This window comes from Notechis scutatus, chromosome 2, assembly GCF_049901735.1.
Source record: "Notechis scutatus isolate UNSWTSFEM ecotype Mainland chromosome 2, rNotScu1.2, whole genome shotgun sequence".
NCBI lineage: Eukaryota > Metazoa > Chordata > Lepidosauria > Squamata > Elapidae > Notechis > Notechis scutatus.
Genome location: NC_142010.1, coordinates 171147635 through 171172844, shown reverse-complemented (window position 1 = coordinate 171172844; position 25210 = coordinate 171147635). Strand labels below are relative to the sequence as shown.

The 25210-nt window shown below is 35.7% G+C and overlaps 1 protein-coding gene across 3 annotated transcripts in view; it reads left to right on the top strand.

Annotated features, from left to right (window-relative positions):
- The first annotated feature begins 327 nt into the window (after positions 1–327).
- The window catches only part of TDRD7 (tudor domain containing 7), a 47299-nt gene continuing 22416 nt past the window's right edge, over positions 328–25210 (top strand). For 2 of the 3 annotated variants that reach the window (XM_087957394.1, XM_026672934.2), the window contains exons 1-6: positions 328–474; positions 15785–15997; positions 17557–17698; positions 18536–18743; positions 23461–23546; positions 24503–24720. In XM_087957394.1, the coding sequence (XP_087813520.1) occupies positions 15791–15997; positions 17557–17698; positions 18536–18743; positions 23461–23546; positions 24503–24720 (861 nt within the window). In that variant the 5' untranslated portion in view covers positions 328–474; positions 15785–15790. Of the gene's footprint in view, positions 475–13022; positions 13247–15784; positions 15998–17556; positions 17699–18535; positions 18744–23460; positions 23547–24502; positions 24721–25210 lie in introns of those variants that run through there. The other variant, XM_026672933.2, reaches the window with a different exon arrangement.

Here is a 25210-nt window from a genome sequence, read left to right as displayed (position 1 = left end):
AAAAGGTAATCACATGACCCAAGGACTATGCAATTGTCATAAATATGAGCTAGTTGCCAAGCAGCTGAATTTTGATCATGTGATCATGAGGATACTGCTATTGTATGCGTGAAAAATAGTCATATGTAACTTTTTTCAGTGCCATTGTAATTTCAAACAGTCACTAAACAATCTGTTGTACGTCGAGGACTACCTGTATAAAGGGATTTACAGTATACAAAGAGAACATAATAATTCAATACAGTAAATCTTTACTACATCCAGGTTCCACAGCTAGAGGTCACTGTATTTCACCAGGTTTTATCCCTGTATTTTTCTACTATATTTCCTCCTTTCACTTTCAATTCCTTTAATTTAGCTGGAGTTTCTATTCCCTGAGTAGCTGAATCTTCTGTGCTGCCACTGCACTTACCAGCCAAGAAACATTGCAATTTCTTCAACATAGCCAGGAAGGAAGAGGGGTAACTCTCCAAGGTAAGATATAAATAGGATGTGGATGGGGCAATTCTGAAAGAAATAAATGTCTGCAATAACTGGAAAATATCGCCTGGTTAAGACTTTTCAAAAAACGAACACTTTGGGACTGTTTTGCCTGAAGTGTAAGCTTTTTGCATATTCTGCAACTGTGAATTCTAGCAAAATTATTATAGGTGAATGATCGTTATCAATACAGCACAGTTTATATATATGTGTACTGAACAAATACTCTTAATGAGGAACATCCATTTAATTGGCCAATGGCAGGATAATTTGTTATAATTGATTTACTATTGCAGTCACATGCTAGACTAAGCGAGAACTGTTTTGAAGAGGAATTGTATAGGGCCTATCAGAAAGGCTTTCTTTCCCTTTCCCTTCATATTTTTTTAATCCCATATTTATTATTTTCCATAAATAACTCAAGGCAGTGAACATACCTAATATTCCTTCCTCCTCCTATTTTCCCCAAAACAGCAACCCTGTGAAGGAAAAATCAACCTTGGTTGATTTTAATCCAATAGATATTTATATATTTTACTAATCAACTTCCTTTCCTCTCCATGCCAAATTTTATCTAATTCTTGGTAGGACATGTTAAAACCAAATTGTTCTTTATCTTTTTTGTAATGCGTTTGTATCTGCGCATAGGGCCACCATGCTATCTCTTTTCCTTGAATTTGTATTTGATTCCTACCCTTTAACTCTCCGGTTTGATGTAGTAGATCTTTATATCTTACAATATTATCAAAATCTAAAATGTTTGGATGTGTAACCATTGTAGATAACCACAGTGGGACCTTACAGTAATGTACTTTTTTTATCTTTTCCCAAATAGTTAATAACACACTCCTTATATAATGCCTTTGAAAGTACAAGTGGTGTTTACTCTTTCCATCCCACATAAATGCGTGTCATCCAAGTTGGAGATCAAAGCCCTCTAATGTTAAGATCCTTTTATTTATCAAATTAACCCAGTCTTTGAGCCAGGTTGCTATCATAGCATAGTAGTATGTTTCGAAATCTGGAAGACCAAAGCCTCCTTTCTTTCTATCATCCTGTAATAATTTATATTTTATTCTGGGTTTTTTCCCCTGCCATATAAATTTGGATATATGTTTATTTAGTTCTTCAAAGAAGCTTTTTTCCAACTTGACTGGCACTGTCTGAAATAAGAACAACAATTTTGGCAAAATATTCACTTTTACTATTGCAATACGGCCTAATAGAGAGATATTTGTAATTTAGCCCAATTATCTAAGTCTTTAAATATTTGAATTGTTAATTTATCGTAATTATCTTTTTTAATTGATGAGCACCTAGCTGTCAGCCCTATCCCCAGATATTTTACTTTATTTACCACCTGTATCCCTAATCTCTTTGTTAGTTCTTCCTTTTGTTCATTTGTACAGTTTTTTGTTATCACTTTTGTTTTTTCTTTATTAATTTTTAACCCTGCCACCTTTCCATATTGTTCTATTTCTTCCATCAAAATGGGTGTCGTTTCCAGGGGATCTTCCGCTATAAATGCCATATCGTCAGCAAATGCTTGAAGTTTGTACTCCTCTTTTTTAACAATTAACCCCCTGATCTCTTGATTTTGTCGGATTTGTACCAGTAGTGTCTCTTCTGCTAATATATAAAGTAGGGGAGCCAAGGGGCATCCTTGTCTTACACCCTTATTTATCCTTATGTTATCTGTATTTTCTCCATTTATTAATATTTTTGCTGTTTGGGTATTATATATTGTTTTAATGAATCCTAAAAAAAAAATCACCAAATTTCATGCCTGTCTGTTGTTTAATAAGAAAATTCCAATTCAAACTGTCAAAGTGTCTAAGTGCCATTGTTTTAATTGTGTGTACTTCATAGAATTCTAAAACATCCATAATTATTCTTGTATTTGTCTTCATTTATCTATATGGCAGAAACCCATTCTGGTCAGTATGAATAATCCTACTTAATATTTTCTTTAATCTTTCCACCAATATTGTGGCCAAAAATCTTGTAATCTACGTTTAAAAGTGATATTGGCCTATAATTTTGAATTTTTTGTGGGTCTGATTGCTCTTTGTGAATAAGGGTTATATATGCTTCAGTCCATGACTTTGGTATATTAGCACTATCCAAGGCTTCATTATATAAGTCTGTCATTAACTCCTCCAATAACTCTTGAAACTCCTTATAGAATTCAGACGGAATTCCATCCGGGCCCGGGGTTTTATTTAGTTTTTGGACTCCAATTGCCTTTCTAATTTCTTCTGTGGATATTTTATTATTTAAAATACATTTCTCTTCATCCATAATTTCCGGTAAGTTTTTTTCCCTTCAAATATTGATTAATAAGTTCTTCTGGTACTTCTTTTTGATTGAATAGATTTGTAAAAAAGTCCTTGGCAATATCTTTCTTTTCCTGAGCCTGAGTACATACTTTCCCTTCTTGGTCTTGGAGAGCTACAATTGTTCTTTTTCCTTGTTCTTTTTTTATTTTATGGGCTAACCATCTCCCTGGCTTATTTGCATTTTCAAAATAATTTTGTTTTACTAATTTAATTTTTCAGGCCAGGTCTTCCTGCATACTTAAATTTATCTTATGTTTTACCAAATCTGTTTCTTTACTAGTGTTTTGATTATTTGGATCAATTTGTCTACTTACTTCTAAATCTTTAAGTTTCTCTCTCCACACATTTTGTTGTTGCCTTTTTTCTGTATTTTTAATACTATAGCAAATAGTTAAACCTCTCACATAAGCTTTTGTTTGTATCCCAGAGATTTTGAAGGGACATATGCTCTCTCTTATTTATTTCAAGAAATATTTTCAATTCTTTTCTCACCATTTCAATGTATTCGTTATCTTTTAGTTTACTATTATTAAATGTCCGTCTTCCAATCATTCTATTTCCTTTCCACTTAATTGGAATAGGGTTATGATCAGCCCATACATTTGGCAAAATCTCTATATTTTAAACGTTTTCCATTAAGCCTGGGTCCATCCAAATCTGATCTATTCTAGACCAAGAGTGATGGGGATTGGAAAAGAAAGTATATTGTTTTTTAGTTGGATATAGTTCTCTCCACACATCCTTCAAATTTAATTCCCTCACCATGTTATTAAAAGAAGATGGGAATATTCTCCTTTTATTTAATTTTTTTGGGGAGCTTTTATAGTCTTTGTCCTTGTCTGAAACAGCATTTAAATCTCCTACAATACATACACTTCAGTTTCTACTATCTTGTGATGGAGTTTATTATAGAATTCTTTTTGATTTACATTTGGGGTATATACTGTAACTAACAAAATCTTTTTCTGGTTTAATATTATTTCTATAAATAACATTCTCCCTTCATCATCCTTATATACTTGTTTGTGTTGCAGTCAATCTTTTATATATACTATGATACCCCTTTTTCTTTGATTTGAAAGAGCCCAATACATTTTTCCCAAATTGGTATCCTTTAGGAGGTCTGCCTGTTTATCTATGATGTGTACTTCTTGTGTACAAGTTATATCTGCATTTTGTTTTTTAAGTTTTTCAAATGACTGTTTTCTTTTTAATGTTGAGTTTAAACCATTGATATTAACTGAAAATAAGGTGATTTCTCTGTTCATGTTACTGTCTGTGTAGAGTGTTTTTTGTTTCTTTCCCTGTTCTGGGTTCTCTTGTACTTGGTCTGTTGTCCTCATCTTCTCTAAGTTTCTGAGATTCTGACTGTGGTGCAAGTTCTTTCTCTTCGGAGAGTTGTTCTTCCTGACTCCTTGTATTTAAATCTTCTCCACTTTCATGTTCTTCCTCAGGTCCCAGATATTGTTCGCGAAATTGATGCACTTTCTCTATTGTATCAATTTTATATTTTTTATCCTGCCATGTTACTAGGAGCCCTTCTGGGGTGAGCCATCTGAATGATATTCCATTCTTAATTAACTGAGATGACAAAAACTGGTGGCCCTTTCTTTGCTCCCTAACTCTCCTAGGTATTTGCTTCAACATTACCACTTCATGATCTTTATATATCAGTGGCTCATCTCTGGTCTTGCCGTATAACATGTCTCATATCGTCTTTCTCGTGAATCTGATGTGGATTTCTTGGGGTAATCTGTGTCTTTGGGTGTAATGGGTATATACTCTGTAGACCTCATCGATGTCATTCTCAATTTCCGGTTTGTCTTTCTCTGTAGGGCTGTTGCTATCAAATTCGCCATTATTTCACGTAGATCTTCCTTTTTATCTTCAACTACATTCTGGAATCTCAAATAAAATGATGCTTTTTCTAATTCTATATGCACCATGGAATCCCGAAGTTCACAATACAAGACTTTCCAATTTTGTTCCGATTCCTCTAATCTCTTTTCCACCACCTCAGTTCTTGCCTCTACTGTGTTTAATTTTTGTTCATTTTTTGTCATTGTCTCCTGCCTCTTTCCGATTTTGTTATCCAAATTTTGCATCTTGTTCTTCACTCTTCCTATTTCCATTCTCATTTCCAATTTCATGTCCTTGTGATTCCTCGCTATCAGTTTATGGGTTTTTACCATCATTTCCTGCATCATAGCAAGTGTTGACTGTACTGCCTGAAAACTTTGTGTGGAACTTGTCTTTTCCACCAGTAACATTGCGTCAATCGATCTCTGTCCCAGAGGTGAAGATGTCACTGTTGTAGGTTTCTTCCCTGATTTTACATTTGTAGTTATTGTTGCCATGTTAACTATTTGTAGAAGCTCTCTCCAATCCACCATCAACTATCCCTAGTAGAGTTATATTGTCTTTTCCTTTAAATACAGTATACATATTCATACATCTATTGTTAAATAAGAGTTTTCTATTATAGATAGTCCCAGACAGATCTTATTTCTATTTCTTTCTTTTTTTTTAACAAACTTTATTCAGTTTTTCACATTAAAAATAAAAATCTCTTTTTAGTGGGCAACATATTTCCGGGTCATCACCTTTACATACAAATATGACAGCAATTAAACATTTATATATGCATACTTAATTCTATTATTACCTTTTCCATTCCAAATTTTCAGTAAGGAGAGAAACAAACACATTAATTCTAGCCTCTTTCATTAATCTCAATCGAAACATCTTTTTGTTTCATTTCAATTATTTCAAATATAATCCTTTAGTATTTGTTTTTAAACAAAGATAAACAATATGTGTTTGCCTAATAATAATAATAATAAAGTTTAATTCTAAATTATTTCATTAATCTCAATCTAAACACCTTTTTATTTCATTTAAATTATTTCAAATATAATCCTTAATATTTATTTTAAAAATAAAAATAAACAATATTTATTTGCCTAATAGTAGTAATAATGAAGTTACCAATGTCTCTCCTTGCTTTTAATAATCTATATTAAACTTATTAATTTAGCTGGTTCTTTAGTCTGTCATATTCCCTTTCCATTATACTTTTTTTAAAATAAATTCTAAATTAATACAAATTTTAACACACACACACAAAAAAAAAATAACAAGTATAGGTTTCCCCTCTTTTACTATTTTGAGTGTGACACCTTAATGATTAGAATATACCTTTATACCCTCATCTCAATTCCCAATCAACCATTAATCATTACATCTTTTCAATTAGATTCCACAGCATATTTCCCCCCCCCCCATTAATAAGTCATCAGTATCTATATTACCCTATTTTCTAAATATTTTTAATTGCAGAAATATTCTTATTACCCCTTGTCACCCTGCAGAATCCCCTTTTTAATTCATCAACCATTATCTCTGAAAAAACAATTTCTTTTCAACATTTTACTAGTTCTGTGTTTCTTTCTTTCACATGCCTGTTTCTTACTGCTTCTCCTCCCCCTCTTTTCCCCATATCTTTTCTCATTCCAGTTTATATCCCTCTCTTTCTTAATATCTTCCTTTCCCCTTCTCTGCTGAATCTTCCTGCCTTTCCTGACTTCACAGGTATTCCCTCTTTTAATTGCCTTCTTAAAACTCAACTTTTTAACCTTCCTTCTTTCCCCACTTCTTTGTAGCGTTCTTTGTGTTAATTGTCTATTTAAAATGTCTTCTCCTTGAGTCAATTCCTCCTCCTCTGAAAATCTTTCTTCTTGTTCTTCAGTTGCCATTTCCATTTTTTCTAGCACAGAGCAAAGTGATTCGCCTCTTTCCTGTAGTAATTCTCTCATATTTTTAAGTTCCATTTTTAATTCCCGAAGAGATATCATCATTCTTATATTTTATGATCGTTAAAATCCACAAAAAGAAACTACTTTTACTTTCCTTCTTTCTTCTTTCAGTTTTTTAAGGTTCTCAGTTATTCCAGTCCAGGGTTTATACCAAAAACGTCAATCAGTCCCACAAACAATCTTTCCTTGCTTTTTCCTTTATTCTGGTTCTGCTTTCACTTTCTAGAATTCTTACTTTGTTTCAATATTTCTGTAATGTTATATCCACACCAGTTCATTCCAAAAACAGGATGCTTTCCCTTTTATTTGAACCAAATTTTTATCAAAAGGTGACACTCTCCATTATACAAAGTCTTCACCTTTTTCCCCTATTTTTTTATTTAAGGTTTTTCGAACCTCAATATTCCAGCACAGTCCAGTCTCCAATTTGTGAACTTTGTTGTTATTATTCTTTGACAATCTTAAGTCCAGGTTAGTTTTATACTTGTTTATTCCCAAATTATTTTAGTCCAATTTTATTAAATCTTTAATTCCAGCTTCTTCCTTTCCCGGTTTGAAGCCCCATTTAGCTGTCAAAAATATTTTTTTTTCTCTATCCCTTTGTAATTTCGCCGCTCACTTTTTTTTTCTTAAAAATTCTATGTTACCTTAATCCCGGGGTACTTTTATTTAGTTACATTGCCCAGTTGTCCCGGTTCAGATGTTATCCACCTCTTTCTTCCCTCCTGCACAAATCTTCTCGCCTCCTCGCCGACGGAGGGTAGATCGCAACTCTCTGCGGCTATCGTTTGTGCTCTTTTGTCGGAGAGCCCCCAATCATTTTGATTAGGGGCTGAAACTGCCTTGGAGGGGCAGCGGAGTAAGAGGAAGCAGCAAGCCTGATTGTGGGGAGCCGCATCTCCCCCCCCCCCCCGGGCTTGGTTTTTTTCCTCCCGAAGACGACTGTAGCGGTGGTCTAAAATGGCCACCCCGAAGAGGACGACTCAGCTGGACTAAGATTTGCGCAGGAGAGATCTTATTTCTATTTCTTAACTGGTCAAATATTATAAGGTTTGGAGAGTTAAATATTAATCCAATATATATATAGTTAATCCACTATAAATACAATTAAATAGATACCAGTATGCTTAATCAGAAAACATCAAAGCTATATAATCACGTAATTAATGTAAATAGTTAAAGCACCCAGCTCATTAATATATTTAAATATATGAATTTAACTATTTCCTTAAGGATATATATTTAATCAAAGTAAGTAAGTCTGATTTCTTCCCCCCCCCCTAGATTTCTTATATAGTACTTTTAAACAAAAATTGATTGGTATAATTTATCAGTAGAACAATAAGATAAAAATAATACTATATAATTATTCTTTGACCATCTAATTCATATGCTGATAGAATCACTTTCCAACAATTATTCAATTAATCCAAAAAGTTCAATCAGTATTAAGCAATATTCTGTATACAAATTTCTAATATACTGTATTTACCTCTATCAAATTAGTTTTCTACCAATGTCACTTAAATAGGTTTGTATCTTACCAATATCTATTAAATCAGATCCAGAGGTGGTTTTTTTGTTAATTATCTTACAACAACTCTTAATTCAAAATGTCCTCATTCCAAGTTGCACAGTCACTTTCTCTGTTTGTGTATTTTCTTGTTACTCTTTTGTTCTTTTATTCCCACACAGTCACAGTTCCACTTATAAACCTTAAATAAATCTTTCTTATTTTGTTGTCAGGATTGTCTATTAATATTTATCAAATTAAAGTTTCTTTTCCCCAGTCCTTTCTTCCAATCTTTCAATGCATCAAAAGTTCGTTTCCAAATTTTACACGCTTAATTGTCCTTTCATTTTCCTATACCACTTAATCACTTTCACTTCTTTTCCTTTCTTTCCCCACTTCTCAAATAAACGGACAATAAGGTTCTATAGTTCACTCCTCCACTCGCAAAGCAAATGTTATTATCTCACCCTTCGTCTCCTCAGGTTTCATGATTCCATTAGTCAGCATAAATTTCTGCCATTGTTTAAGTCAGCGCTCCTGTCAATAACTCCGCCGCTTCATCACACCACTCAATTCGGAGCTTCCTTCACAATATATACCAATATTCTGAAAATCTTCTTTAAATATGCCTTTCCAGTGCTCAGCCTGCTATTTCCCTCTTTTCGCTTTGGCTGGGCTGCTATGTCTCTGGTTCAAATCGTCATGGTTGTCACAATCTCCCTCTTCTGCCGTTGGTTTTCAGGGGGTTCTTCTTCCAGTCTCTGGGATCGCGGCACCTCCCCAAGACCTCCGTGTCTTTCCCTTTCTTTTGCCTACCCCTCCGAGGTCCAACACGCTCCAAAAAGCCACCAACTAGCGAAAATCAAAATCTTTCAGAGCGGCGATCAGCTCCTCAGGTCCGCACCGACACAGCGCCCAACCAGAAGTCCACCTAGCTGGCTTTCATGCCGAAGGTTTGAGTAGAATTAACAATATATTGGCTTCTAGGCCAGCACCTTCACCTAACTATTACTAACGGTTGCTAAAGTAATGGTTGTATTATAAATTGAAGACTATCTGTATGCTCAATCTCAATGCCACTTTCATTGCTTTAGAGATACGTAGGGTTTCCCTTCACTTTGGATATTGCACTATCAAAAACTTATGGACCTCTTATGACAAGATGGCTAGAATTAGGGCAGGGTTTCTCAACTTTGGTGGCTTGAAGAGATGCTAGGGAACTCTAGGAATTGAAGTGAACACATCTGAAAGTTGTAAAGGCTGAGAAACACTGATCTAGAGGCTGAAATTATAGTCCAAACACAGAATTTGTTCAGGTAAATATATATAATGCAACAAGGAGAAAGAAATAACATTTCAGATAAAACTAAGATTCAAACTACTGCCTAAGGTGTATGAATGTTGCTGACAGTTAATATTGCCATGTGGTGGTAGCATCAGAATATTTACAATTGCACACATAAAGTACAGGTAGACCACAATTGAACCCAAAATTTTTCTTGTAAAGTGAAACATTTGTTAAGTGAATTTTGCCCAGTTTTACAACCTTTCTTGCCCCAGTTGTTAAGTGAATCACTGCAGGTGTGAAGTTAGTGACAATGTCATTAGACAGATCTAATTTTCCCTTTGACTTTGCTTGTCCAAAGGTTGCAAAAGGGGATTGCATGACCCTGGCACACTGCAATCATCATGAATGAGTCAACTGTCAAGCAGCAGAGTTTTGAACATGGGGCTGCTGCAGTGGTCATAAGTGTGAAAAATGATCATAAGTCACTGTTGGAAGCAATATCCTTCTGGGTCCAGTTCCAAGTGGGGAAAAAGACACTGGATTCATGGAAGTTGCTTGGAAAGGTTTAATGGTGGACAGGACCACATGCCTCAGAGCTCCTGAACGAAAAGGAAAGGGATGCTGAGAATCCCTTGGTTTCATACCCTAACACCTTAGTGTTTCCTGTTCCTGTGTAAGAAATGTATCACATTGGCTGTCCGACTCCCAGGTGCTGGGGTCTTAGCTAACTTTGTAGACTTTGTCTGGACCACATGGCTTCACCTGAGTGCTGGCTAATTCAATCTTCCCAGACCATGTGGTGAGATGGGTTATCCTATCATTTCCTGAGGGCCATGTCTTAATCCCATCACTCTGGAGCTAAAGGGGGGGGGCAGGGAGCTGCAGGAAGCTGCTTTGTCTTTTAAAACATATTTCTCCTTTTCTTCATCCAGGGAAATATAATATTCTGCCTTTTTAATATTTCCTAGAATATTACATTCTTCTAGGAGAGGGGTGGGTACTAACTTTCTACATCACTTTTTTCAGTGCCATTGTAACTTTGAACAGTCACTAAATGAACTGTTGTAAGTTGAGGACTACCTGTATGGTGCAAACTCATTAGAATTGAACCTCAAACTTTTATCATATTTGTTAACTAAGAAAGCATAGGAAGGTTTGTAGTGTTTTCAGCCATGAACTTTACTGAGTTTGATTTATGATACTTTTTAAAGTTCAGTGGAGCAAAACCTGCATCCATTTTTTAAAAAATGAGTGTCCTGTAAAAATATTAAAGTTTCAAAAATACAAAGCTATATTTTCATCAACATACATGTCTTTAAAAAAAATGCTTAGCTAAATTTATTTATTTATTTATTTATTTGATTTGCCAATTGTTTACAAGATAATAAGTATAAATGTATACATAGTTGTGAATACATGAAATGGGTACATATAAGAAAAATAAAAGAATAGGAGAAACAATAGGACAGGGACGGTAGGCACGTTGGTGCGCTTATGCACGCCCCCTACAGACCTCTTAGGAAAGGGGTGAGGTCAATAGTAGACAATCTAAGGTTAAAGTTTTTGGGGTTTGGGGAAGAAACTACAGAGTCGGGTAGAGTATTCCAGACATTGACCACTCTATTGCTGAAGTCGTATTTCCTGCAATCAAGTTTGGTGCGGTTTACTTTGAGTTTGTATCTATTGTGTGCTCTTGTGTTGTTATGGTTGAAGCTGAAGTATTCATTGACAGGTAGGACATTGCAATGTATGATTTTATATACCATGCTTAAGTCAGACCGAAGACGCGTAATTCAAGGTTTTCAAGTTCTAGAATTTCAAGTCTGGTGGCATAAGGTATTCTACAACGAGTAGAGGAGTGGAGAACTCTTCTTGTGAAATATTTCTGGACTTTCTCAATTGTGCTAATATCAGATACGTAGTGTGGGTTCCAGACTGATGAACTGTATTCGAGTATTGGTCTAGCAAATGTTTTGTATGCTCTGGTTAGTAGTGTGATATTACCAGAGAAAAAGCTACGTAGGATTAGGTTAACAACTCTTAATGCCTTTTTGGCTATGTAGTTGCAGTGGGCTCTAGCACTTAGATCATTAGAGGTGAGTATTCCAAGGTCCTTTACAGAGCTTGAGTCATCAACAAGATCTTGACTATTCAGCTTGTATTTTATTTTCTGATTTTTTTGCCAATATGTAAGACAGAGCATTTATTTGTTGAGATTTGAAGTTGCCATTTGTTTGACCACTCTGATACATAGTCAAGATCTTTTTGTAGGGTAGCAGTATTGTCTGTGGTATTGAACAGCTTTACATCATCAGCGAAGAGAACGCAATTGCTCTTAATATGATCACAGAGGTCGTTTATGTAGAGTATGAAGAGAGTTGGTCCTAGAACACTGCCTTGGGGAACTCCACTATTGACAGGTACTGGATTTGATAGTACGCTCCCGATTTTGACCATTTGTTGTCTGTTTGACAGGAATGCTTCTATCCAGTTATTCAGTTGTCCAGAGATACCATAGGATTTTATTTTTAGGAGTAGTTTGTCGTGTACCACTGAATCAAAGGCTTTACAGAAGTCTATGTAGATTGCGTCTATTGCTTTGCCCTGGTCGAGTTGTGTCGTCCATATGTTTTTGCAGTGTAAGAGTTGCAGATTACAGGATAGTTTTTTTCTGAAGCCAAATTGTTTATTGGAGAGTAGGTTATTTGTCTCTAAGTGAAGGATGATGGATTGGTTAATAATTGATTCCATGATTTTACAGGTGACGCAGCATAAGGAGATTGGCCTGTAATTTTCAACTAGGCTTGGGTCTCCCTTTTTGAAGATGGGGATGACTGTGGCTTGTGACCATAGGTTAGGCAAGGAGCTGGTTCTGAAAGATTTTTCAAAGATTATGCTTAGAGGTTTGGCTATGGCAGTGGATAGCTTTCTTAAGAAGTAGGCACATATTCCATCCGGTCCAATAGATAGAGATGGTTTTAGGTTGCGTAGTGCTTTTTCAACATTGTCTTCTGTGAAATCGATATGTATTAGATCATTGTTGTTATCTGTGGTACGGCTAGGAAATACTGGGCATGATCCATTGCTGTTTACAAATACTGAGCCGAAGAATGTGTTAAATGTGTTAAATGTGGTTGACTTTTTGATAGATCAGTGTCTTGCACTAACTAAATCAGTATGATAGCTTGTAATCTAATATGCTGTGCAAACCTACCTAATATAACAAAAATATAGTTTGGCCTGTTGTATGAACAGAACCAGTAGCTAAATAGAGAGAGAGAGAGAGAGAGAGAGAGAGAGAGAGAGAGAGACTTCTACTTAATACTTGAGGCAAAAAAGCATCTCACACCCGATCAAAGCCCTCACAAATCATATTCTACGTGCTGTATTGGTGTCCAGAAATTAACTTGGAGCTCAAATGAAGTAAATATTCATAAGCACTGCCAAATGAAAGCACTCCCAACTTAAGCAAGGGTGTAAGGAAAACGCCCGATTGGGGGAAGGTCAGCCTATATACTGATAATCAGTTACAAACCGCCTACTAAGAAGGCCCTAATCCTATTGGCGGCCTTCACGTGTTGGAGGTCGAGGGCGTGGTTGGTCGCCGGAGCCAGGGCTAGTACGCAGGCGCGGACGTTTTATACGCTGTCCCCCCTCTGTGTGCGTGTGTTTCTTCAACATTCTATTTTTTTTTATTTTTTTTTGCTGAGTGTGGAGGCGCCGTCATTTCGAAGCTGAGGGAGAAGTTGGGGGAGGAGGAGAAGGTGGAGGGTCCTGCGGTGGCCGGCACAGGAGCGCCGCTGAGAAGCAGGTAAGTGGCCTTCTAGTGGTCCCACCCGGCATTGAGGCCGGCGGGCCACGGGAAGTCAAAGCGCCGAGGGGGAGCCGCCCTCTCCGCGGCGAATTGGGACCATTGGGGTAGTCCTAGGAATTGGGCGCATTCCTTGCCTTCTTAGCTCAGGGAACGGCCGTTTTCTGCAGGAAGGAGGACTGCAGAGGGGGGTCTACCTGAGCCGGCCGAAGTACAGCTTCCCCCCTTCCTTTTTTTTTTTTTTAAAATGAAAAATCGTTGCGGCGACGTCTAGTCAAGTAGCCTAACTCCGGCTGGGAATAAATACTTATTCTCCCGCGGATTCCCCGGGATCAAAAGGGCGGTTCGTGCATGACTCTGTATTAGGAGGAGTCCCCGAGACTTAAAATATCGAAGGGGGTGGGTGGGTTATACTTTCTGTATCCGTGCTCAAAATAATTACTTGCATAAATACTCTTTACACTTTCGTTATTCGTTTCTCCTCTCTGCCGTTTCTATTTAATTGCAATCGTTGGTGCTGTGGGGAAAAACGGGAGGGAGAGAGATGAACACGCTCGTTGCTGCTGCTGCTGCTAGGCATCACTTTTAGCATTACTTACTTTTCGTTCCCTTCTTTCTCGCTCCCTTCATGCCATCCCAAGTTTTTTTTAAAAAAAACAAACCTTGCAACCTGTGTCTTGTTCCAGCTTCATTGCTTTCGGTTGTTTTTTTTTTCTTTGCAATAATGATGCGTGGAGCTTATTTTTATTCATACTTCCAAAGAGGCGTTAATAAAAAAAACCCTGAAGTTTATACTTAGCATTATTGTTAAAGGCACAAAGATGTGTAACCTAAATGTGAAATGAAATCTATAAGAAAAAGCCTAATGAATGTATTTATAGGGATGATTGACAATCCTTGGGTAATTTTTTGCCTTTGATGTTGCCATTGGCTTGGGTCAGCATTTATTAGTTTGTCTGATAAGCAAGATCACACTGAGATTTGATGATTTTATTTGTCAAGTTTGTGTTAGGAAATATCAATAGTCTTGCAGATGGGATTTTTTTCCTGATTTCTGATGGTTCAGCTTTTAGTTTGGGTTCATCTTGCAAATCTATTCAGAATTACTATCTTTTATATAGCTGCTGATGTTAACAGTATCTTGAAGACTCACTAGCTATTATGTGATATATAGCAATTCCTTGTTTGTTATCCCTTATTGCCATTGGGTACAAAGAGCTTTGGATCATGAGTTTTCATTCCTTTCTCCTTGCAACATGGAGTCAAATTAACTAAAAGCATTTGCTTGTTTTTTAAAGCAGTTTGTTCAGTTTTAAGCTTGGGTTAATGAATCAAGGTACTTAGGAAATTGGAATTTCCCCCTAAAATTTGAAGTTAACTATACTACTGGATTTGGGCATGATTCAGCATTTCATATGTAGATGATGGACTGAATGCGTCAAATAAACAATGGAAGTTATCTCCTACTTAGTATTTTAACAATATTTATATGTGCCAAACTCTTCTACATGTGGAAGTTATTTTTGAGGATATTCTATATTTTAAAAGAACAGTAAAGGAAACATTTTGTCTTTCTGATACGCACAATAGTGGGGCTGATATAATAACGATACATGGGAAGATTGGCTGCAGAAATGTACTGAAAGCTGGTAGCATTTGGTGGAATGCAGAAGTGCTTTTTTCTGCTTTTCAAATGACTATCAAGTAAAATGCCTGCTAAATCTCTAATGGGTATTATGCATTTTCTTTCAATTTTCCCAAGTCAAAAGTTCTTTTTTTGATAAATGGACTATTCCAATGATTGTTTATTCTCTGGTTATTTTAGTTGTTGAAAGGGATTCATTTATTTCTTATATTTTGTGTACTCCATTCCAAGAGGATAGAATAATGTAATGAAAACTTGGCCCATATTGCCCATAAAATATTTCAGGGAAGAACTCTGGACTTCCTGTGATAGGAACTCATTTTAAAAGAGTGCTATAGTTTATATAGTCCTTTATGGTGTATGATGGATATGAATGCAGCTTTATATAAAAAAGGGAAATTTGACTAGGAGTAGGAGCTTAAAAAAAGTTTACTCCACCTGTATAGTTTAGGAGATTAAAGATTTGATTTATGTTTATGGTTCTACCTCAACAAGATAAACAATATCTATTGGCTTTTTAAAGAAGATATTTTTGTATCATACTTCAAAAATTATAAATTTTATCTCCTATATATTTTTCTATGGGGGAAAATGGTTCTAAGCATGGATAGTTTGTATTTTAGGAAAACTATTATTGCTTTCACTTGTTACATTTCTATTTTTTCCTTCAGAAGCTGATAAATGCAAGGTATTCTTTTCAACAGTCCTGCACAATCTTTTTATTTTGGGGTGCTTTGTTATTACAAAATAATTAACCCATCTCCCTAGTGTGATGGGATATTTAGTTTTAAATTCTGAATATACTACCACTGAATTTCTTGCATATTAATGCTTCAAACTCTCACAATGCTTGCCAAATTTCCATGTAAAATTCAAGTGTATTTCTATTGCAGATAAAGATGCAGGAAGCAGATCTAGTAGCAAAAATGCTTCGAGCTGTTCTCCAGTCTCATAAAAGTGGAGTGCCCTTTTCCTATTTGCAAGGGGAATATAAATCTTTAACTGGAGATTGGATTCCTTTTAAGCAGCTGGGACATGCTACATTAGAGGGATATTTGAAGAGCATTCCTGGAGTTGTCAGAATTGAATGTAGCAGAAGTGGTGAGGTGAGATACCTTTTCTTTATAATTAAGCTGTATGTAATGTGCAATAACTCTAAACATTCCACAAATGGAAACTTGTTAGAGCTGTATTGTGATTATTTTAACACAAAACAAAGCCTATATCCAGGTATTTGTACATACTTAATGACTGTCCTTGTATAGTTCACATGGTGGGATAACTATGTACTGTAGTCTTTATTTTATTTGTAATACATATACAAAGATCCGTCTAAATTTTTTGAGCACTGCCCCCAAACTTGAGGAAATGTACATGTTTTAAAGGTAACAAATAACATTTTAAACTTGCATACCATCTGACTCTGAGTGACTGGGTCATTCCCAACAATCAAATTACAATAAAATTAATAAAACATTAAATATGGCAAGTGCACTCCCTTGCCCCAGGCCTGGGTGAAGAGCCAGGTTTTTTTGGCTCTTTTAAACAACAGCATCCAGATCTTGGTTAGACCTCTTTCCAGAATGCAGGTCCTGCTACAGAGAAGGTGTGCTTCCATAGCCCTGATAGATGGCATTATTTATTCAAAGGCACCTAGGGAATGCCAACCCTGTAGAATCAGATTGGCTGGGCAGATTATTGTGGGAGACAGTCCCTCAAGTAACCTGGCCCTGTGCTGGATGGGGCTTTATAGACAGCAACCAATACCTTGAACGCCACCCAGAAAAAAAAGGGCAACCACTGTAGCTCATGAACCCAAAATGTTACACAGGTATACTGAGGCATGTCTTTTGCTGCTCACACCGTCACATTCTGAAATATATTGAACCTTTGCTATTCAAAGACGGTTCCATGTAGAGAACATTACAGTAAAGAAGCCACAGGTAGACTAGGACACTATTGACTGAAGGACTGATCTAGGAAAAGGGTGCAAAAGATGCACCAGATGAAATTATGCAAAGTCTTTCTTATTCACACCTGCTTTTCTTGCAGGAGTTGTGAGGCCAGGAAGACCCCAGCTTTTGTACCAACTTCAGAGGGGGGAAGGGCTGCCCAATCCAAAGTAGCCAGTGGGTTTCATGCCAGCTCCTTGATTTCATCGCCAATCTTTTCCCCTCTCTTTGTGGCCTCCAGCAGCTCTTGCAGCCTCAGAAACGTTTGTTTGCCTCCAGGGCTTCATGATAAACCAAAAAGTTAATACTATACTGGGTTGTGGAGGTCAGCCAAACCCACAAAAAGTACCCATACAGATACAAAAAGACAACATTCATGCCAATCTCCAGTGTAACCTATCTGATTGCCATTTTTTTAAAAAGCACCAATTGTATGATCTATAGGCTGAAAGCAATGTTTCTAAATGGCACTGGAGAGCATAGTACCTAATAATGTCCCATATTTTCTTTTCTGGAAATTAACATTACCATAATCTGTAGAGTTGTGGCAGATGTGTAGGTATAAGTTAAGCTTGCTTTTTAGCGCAGTCCGAGCCAATGATAAGAAAGTTTGAAATGGCTTCATAAAGTATACAAACAAGTATCTCCCATAATTAGGAATATATAAACTTATTAATACATAATCCATCTATGTTTCTTTCCACCTGACGTAGGTAACTTGCCATGCTGTTGTTTGCCAGGAGACTGCAAGAATTGCTAAGCTTGTAGCCTGCCAGAGAACTTCAAAAAAAAAATCAAAACGGCAAGTGAATTGCCAGATGAGGCTGAAAAATACAACCCCCCTCGCCTCAATAGGTAAGCTTGTCAGTTGCAAAACATCATGCTAGAGCACACTGAATGAATTAGCTACTTGCTAATCATGGCAGAGCTTTTCTAGTGTGGCATTTCTGCTGACTGCAGTGAACTGTGCTTACGCTTGGACAGTTTACGCGCGCCCCTCACAGCTGCATGGTAAAGATGCTAATGTTGGAAAGAAAAGGAAGATCTGTGCCTATAATGCCATAATCTATTTTGTAATTCAGCCTCTAATTTCATAATCCCATGATACTTCATAATCCATTAAGTTGATATAAAAGTGCATTCTTCAGTATTTGGTTATTTTGTAAAATACAGATTTCTGAAACAACTGGATATATTTCTTTCAAAATGACTATCCTATAAGCTCATGGACTGCATGCATTCTTGCCCTGTCCATGAATTTTTATCTGTGACAAACTGGCATTTTTCAAAACAGCAAACTTTTACCTTTACCAAAATAAAGATATATTGGATGTTTATTTCTGTCGGACATACACCACAAGGGTCAAAGTGCTTCGACTTTGCTCACTTGGTGACATCATTGTGTTACTTGGACTTGCTCTTTGTAGCCTATTGAATACTCTGTCTGTGTCTGTCTCTGTGTGGGAGAGGGGGAAAGAGAGAGATCACCCAAGCTGAAAGAAATTACAGAATCCTGATATAAGCTAATAACATTAAAATTAATTCTACATTTTAGATATCAAGTGTTTATGTAAAATGTACTTATCAGATTCTCAGCTTCAGGTAAAGAAATAACTTCTACAGAAATACTTCATAGTCATAGGTAAAAAAGAAAACAAGGCTTAGAATGAGTTGATTTTTGTTGTATTTTAGGCAAACCAAAGGACACTCTAAGAAAACCTGGGTTCATGAGTTTTTCAGAAGAGGCTACGAGGGGTACAGTCCCACTGCTGAGAGGCAAGGGAAATCAAACAGTTGTGAATCCTAGTATGAACCTTACATCATATCCTTTATCCACTGAATTTGGGATGGCTGTACCTAATGAAGTTTTAATACAAGGACACGTGACCATGGTGAACAGGTTAGAAAACTTGTCAATGGCGGTGGAAGTGATATTTTAGAATTCTGTATACTTAACATGAAATTGCTATTTAATGGTATAAGCAGGTATTCCAAATATAAACTTCAATGATAAGTGAAAGCATTATAGGAATTATAGACCAATAACATTCCTTGTTTTCCACTGGAGAGTAGGAAGTCAGAAAACAAATGAGTTCAAACATCCTTGGGATAAACAAACATCCATCATTGGACAAAAAATTAAAAATGAAAACAAATATAAAAATAATAATTAAAAGTAATTAAATTGATTAAAAGAAAACAAAATAAATCCAAAGGGCACACTGGATGGATTACTAGGGTTTTTTTCTGCCATCAATTTTCTATGTTTCCATAAAGGGGTAATACTTGGATGGCAATGTTTTAGTGTAATGCATGAATTGCTCCACTTTTCACTGTCTTCATATATCTCCATCAGAGAAAATAAATGGATGTTAACATTAGACATACATAGTCAAGAAAGAAATGTGGAAAAGTAGAGGAACTTCCTAATTTATACAGGCCTTTAATTTTCAGTGTTCTGGTTTAAAATTTCTTATAATCTGATAAGTGAGCCAGATTGGTACAGTGGTTGAGGCACCAGATTAAAAATGAGACTGTTCTAGCCCTGCCTTAAGCATGAAGGCAGCTGGGATACTTAGGGCCAGTTTCTCGCTCTCTCTCATCCCTAGGAAGGGGGCAGTAGCAAACTGCTTTGAATAACATTGCCAAGAAAACTGCAGGGACTTGTTCAGGCAGTGGCCAACAATCAAACTTCTCTTAACGGCTCATCTATACGTACATACACACAATCTGAAAGGCCCATAGAGAAATAAGGTTGAGTTATGCTAGCAAAATAGATAACTGATTATAAAGTGATAGCCTGCAGTCAATGTTTCTTCATATTTATTCATAAGCAAGTATTATTATTCCAATTATTTAAATATAGTATGGTTTTATTAATGTTAATTTCAAATGTAATTATGTTAGATAACATAGGATAGGACTATTTCTAGAGCTACTGAAGTGAAGGCATTAATAGTAAAGAATGTAGCCTTAAGTTCTAACCGCATACATGTAAGTCCTCAATTTATGACTATAATTGAACTTAGAATTACAATAGTAAGTCCTATTTGTCATTAAATGGTTACCATGTCACCAGTCTGATTTTATGAACTGTTTTATAACTATTGTCAAACAAACACTATGTGCCATTAAACAGACCCATTGTATCCAGTGGGCTTTCTTTTTGGCCAGGAACCAGAAGTAATGCCAACTTCCAGTAAAAAACATAAATCATGGTCATGTGACTCTGTTAAGTGCAAAGGATCAGGATTATATGTTATGTTGCACCACAGGTTATTCAAGTCTATACACAAGAATCTAATCAACTAAAGTTCAGTACTAAAAAAGGGTCAATGGAATTCAAGAGAGTTTGGACTTGGACCATTTGTGGGAACGTAATAACACTAAGCTGATGACACTTAACTCTACCCCCTTAGCTTTGCCTGTTCCTTTCCTTTCTGTAGGGTGCTGAAAACCACCATAATTTTGGGCTAGTTGCCAAATGCTCAAAATATGACCATGTGACAGGGGGGCAATAATTGTGGAGATCCATCATAACTTTGAACAGTCATTAAGCAACTATGTGTAAATCAACAACTACTTGTACAATGTATTTATATATTTAAAGTAAATTGAGCTTACGTATTTGCTTTTAAATTACTATTTTTCATTCTAAGTGTAGAGAGCTGTTCGATAGACTTTTGTTTATAAACTATATTTCTAAACCACATAATCTATATTTGCCTTCATAAAATTTAAACTATGTATCTAAACTCGAAACAAAAAATTAGCTTCTGGGGATTCTTTCTACAATATTAGGAGAAATTTAATATGTTAGATATGAATAGCTGTACTGAAGGTAAAACTCTGTACCAATTTCCTTTAGTTGTTATACTGCTTGAATAATCTATTGAAGAGGGGAAATAATTTCCATATATCTAAAATAGTACTGTGATTTCAAAATGGGCAATAGTCCATTTTTAAAGTTAGTCAAAACTGAACTGTTAGGTCCCGTTTTGTAATTCTGCGTAGATTTCAATTATAAGAAAAAGCTTTATGCCAGATATTTAGTGATCTGGTAGTATTGTCCCCTTCCCCCTTTCACATTCTAAAAAATCAAAATTGACAAGCTCAGCTGCTGTGCCATCACTTCTCCATGTATTGTTTGCTGATGTTGTAGATCATCAAATGATAATACAGATAGACCAGCAAGGACTGTTGTGACTGGATTTTTCAGACTAGTTCATATTGCCTTGTTAATCCTCCTATTACGCTTTTAGGAAAATGGTGCTTTCAAACTAATATATTAGTATTATTGTGAGTCCTTTTTAGTTGAGAGTGTCAGCTCTTTGAGGTGGGCCAGATCAAGAAACAAACACCACAATAATTATATGAATGTTAGTTTATTGTTGTAGGGTACATTAGTAGAATTTTAAAGGCCTCCATTTTATCTCAGGTCACTGTTGTACATATATTAAAATCAAGGCAGGGTACTTTGGGTTTTTTTCTCATGCTTCCTTCTATTTTTGAACTCTGTAATGTCTTGTTCAAGTTCCTTCTTTACAACAGATTTCTTCCTCCTTTAAAGTCTCTGTCATAACTTCTCCAAATCAGCTGTTAATTCCTTTACAGAGGAGTTAATTTAGGTGGAGAATGTATCTCCCAAATTCATTGTGATTTAGACATGAAAAGAAATAGTAATAGCAATAGCACTTAGGCTTATATACAGCTTCACAGTGCTTTACAGCCCACTCTAAATGTTTACAGCAGGGGTCTTCAAACTTGACAGCTTTAAAACTTGTGGACTTCAACTCCCAGAAGCCATCCTCCAGTCATGTTAGCTCAGGAGTTCTGGGAGTTAAAGTCCACAAGTCTTAAACTTGCCAAGTTTGAAGACCCTTGGTTTACAGAGTCTGCATATTCCCCCCAACAGTCTGGGCCCTCATTTTACAGAAAGATGGAAGGCTGAGTCAACCTTGAGTCAGTCAGGATCAAATTCCTGGAGTGAGCAGTGAGTTAGCTTGCAGTATTGCATTCTAACCACTGCTCCACCATAGCTGTTTTTAATAAAGAAGAAGAGGGATTATGTAAGAAAACATGGAACACCCTGTTTCAAATACAAAATATTCTGTATACCTCTGTTAAAAATATACTCTGTTTTCCATACTAGGTTAGTCCATTATTTCCCCTTTTTCCCATATAAACACAAACGTAGCTGTAGACAGTTAGCAACTATAATTCTAGATATTCTCTTTCCCAACTTGCCTGAAATGACTCTAGGAAATAGGCGTCTAGTAGGGGAAGGCGTCTAGCATTGGGAAGCAGCCTATAATGAAATGCTTTGCTGTACAACAAACTTAAAAGAACAAGATATGTTGTTGGTTCAGAAAAAAATCTGAACTTCTCCAAAACTCTCCATCAAGCTCTATATTGAGCAAAACAGGAAAGTGAGAATTAAGTAGAAGGAAAAAAAAAGTAGATGCCCAAAGGCCAAATATAGTCACTGTTTTAGGATGGTATGCACAAGAGAACAGGCAATTTAAGTCAGTTATATCTTTATTGGGTCCTGGGAAGGAAATAAAACAGTTTGGGGGATATTGGGACCAACTGAAATTGAACACAAAATTGATACAGTTTTGATTGAACCTAATAAATATTACCCAGTTGTAGATTTGCATGGAATTGAAGTATTTTCTGTTAAGTGTTTTGTAAATTCTAGATTAAGCTAAGAATTGTAGGGCCAATGGAAATAGCCATGATTAGTGATCCCATCTATGAAAATACGAAATCCTGTGGTTATATAAATGAGACTTGCATTAATGTGGTATATTTTTAAAAATGCTAGCCCTTATATTTTCAAAATAAGAGATCACCCAATATTAACTATTTTCTGTAATATTACAGAAGATTGAGAGACTGAATAGTGGCTCATGATCCCTCAAATATTGCCCAACCATGATAGACCTGATATTTTAGCTATTGTGTACCAGTAATATATAAATTGGCTCATGTTTTTTATACTTGCAGTATGTAACATTCCTGGGGTCATGTGATTGCAATCTTCTGACAAGCAAAATCAGTGGGGAAGCCAGGTTCATTTTACAACTGTTACTAACTTAACAATTGCAGTGATTCACTTAACAGCTGTGGCAAGAAAGTTCATAAAATGGAGCAAAATTTACTTAACAACTGTATAATGCTCTGCCAATGGCCACAATCCCCCCCCCCTTCTAGTTTTTTTCCCTAATTTACTAGAGATTGGAGTTCCTGGGTTTTTAGGATAGTTCTGTTTCTGCAAAGACAAGCAACAGAGTTTTCTTGGCTTATTTTCTGAGTGTGTTGCTGAGTCACTGAACCATGCAAGGATAAGGAGGTTCATGAAAATCTTATCCTGAAAGCCCGAAGAACTGTCGTGTTTTCTGATGATGGAAGCCAGTGAGGTCTGCACAGATAGAGGATTCCGTGGTAGTTGATCTTACAGAAAAGGACTTTCTGAAAACAAATTGGCCCTCTTATGTAGTAACTTAACAGCCATAGCACCTGAAAACAAGAACGCGGGTATAGAGTCTATATAGTATATTGATTGTTTAGCTGCAGTTTTTTTAAAAATGAAAACCTGAGTCTTTGCTTTTTAGGCCTGAGAGAAGACTTGTGGTTCCACCAAGGTTTCAGAAGGAGCTTCAAGTTCATTTGACAAGAAATGTGCCTTTGGACATCAGTGGTATGTTATTAGAGTCAACATGTAGTTCTCATTCATGCTTTATCTAGGTAACGATATATCAAAAAAAGGTATTTGCTGATGGGCAAGTCCTCTAAGACTATAGTTCTAAGTTAGATAGGCAAACCAAAGTTTATACATTATTCTGAGCCATGACATCACAATTACTATATTCATGCAATACTCTGAGGCAAAGGAATTCTGCATTAATGGCCTATAGTCTTACACATTTTATGAAAAATAAAATAAAGCCCTATTATCTATGAGTACGGATGAAAATGTGTTAATGTATCAAACTGAATTTACTTTCACAATTTAAACTGACCTGAAAGTTTTGCAGGTGAAAATAAAGTGGTTGCATTGTTCTATGATCAGTTTGGAATTTGTGTTTGCATTGATTGGTAGTATTTATACATTCCCCTACTTTCTGTTTTGTTACATTTATGTTAAATTTAGAATAATGAGCTTAACTTCAAAACAGAATTGTAGGGGAAGCATACCTGAAGTAATTCAGCAGCACCAACACATTCATTCCTCTTAGCACCTAAAAACAGAACTTGTGCTATGTCAGGGAAGACACAACTATTATGACAGTTGACTGTATTAATGGATCTATATGCAAACATCAACAGCCAACTTTGCTTTAAAGTTTGCAACATAATGGTTCTTTGTGCTAGTATCTTAACAGGTGAAAGAAAATTCATTATTTGTATTTATTTGAATATTTACATAAGCTTTTAACTTTTTTAAAGTTGCAGTTTTTGAATTTAAAGATTTCTGAATCTTCCCTTCTCACAAAGAAAATGTAATTACTACAATACTTGGGTGATGAATTAAGCCTTGGTTTAATTGTGGCTTATTAAATAGAACACACTCTGGCATATTTTATACTATTAATAGTTTTGATTATTGTTACTTTCAAACTATATTTACTCAAGAATATGTTTTTGCTTTTGCAGAAAATGTAAAAGAACCAAGACAATTAATGCAACCAGTCCCCCCTCGCAACTCAAATACTGATATAAATGAGATTCAAAAAAGAATAAAGGACATAATAAATCAATTCAAAACTGGAATATGGTTATCGAAGATACCACACTTGTACAGAGAGGCATATAATGAAGATTTTAATACAACTTTGCTGGCACAATTTGAATACTGGCCACATGTTTGTGTGGTAGGTGCTAACTTTATCAGAGAAAATAAAATTAATTTTCTGATTTGAATGTATGTTTAAATTTTTCAAATAAAAATCTTTAAGATGGTTTACTTGGCAACCAGAATTTAAAATCAGCTTGTAAAAGTCTAGATAGCCTCATTTGAATTAGGATTATCAAAGTGTTGAAGCTTGTCTATAGGAATATAAACACTGGTAATTCCATTCTTTTTTTTTAACATTTTAAAATGAACTTTATTTACAAGAATTAAAAACATACAAATTTGAAAATACAAAACCAATAGTGTATACATAACACATTCCTCTTTACATTTGATATCGAATTTGATACGTCCTGATAATCATTACTCATACTTCTCACATTTCCATTAACTATCAAATCTTAATCACTACATAACTTGCAATGCTTTACTAATCTTCTCGTTGGCTTATAACTATTAATTAATAATAAATTCATACTTTTTGAATAGTAAATAAAAAATATAGTGAA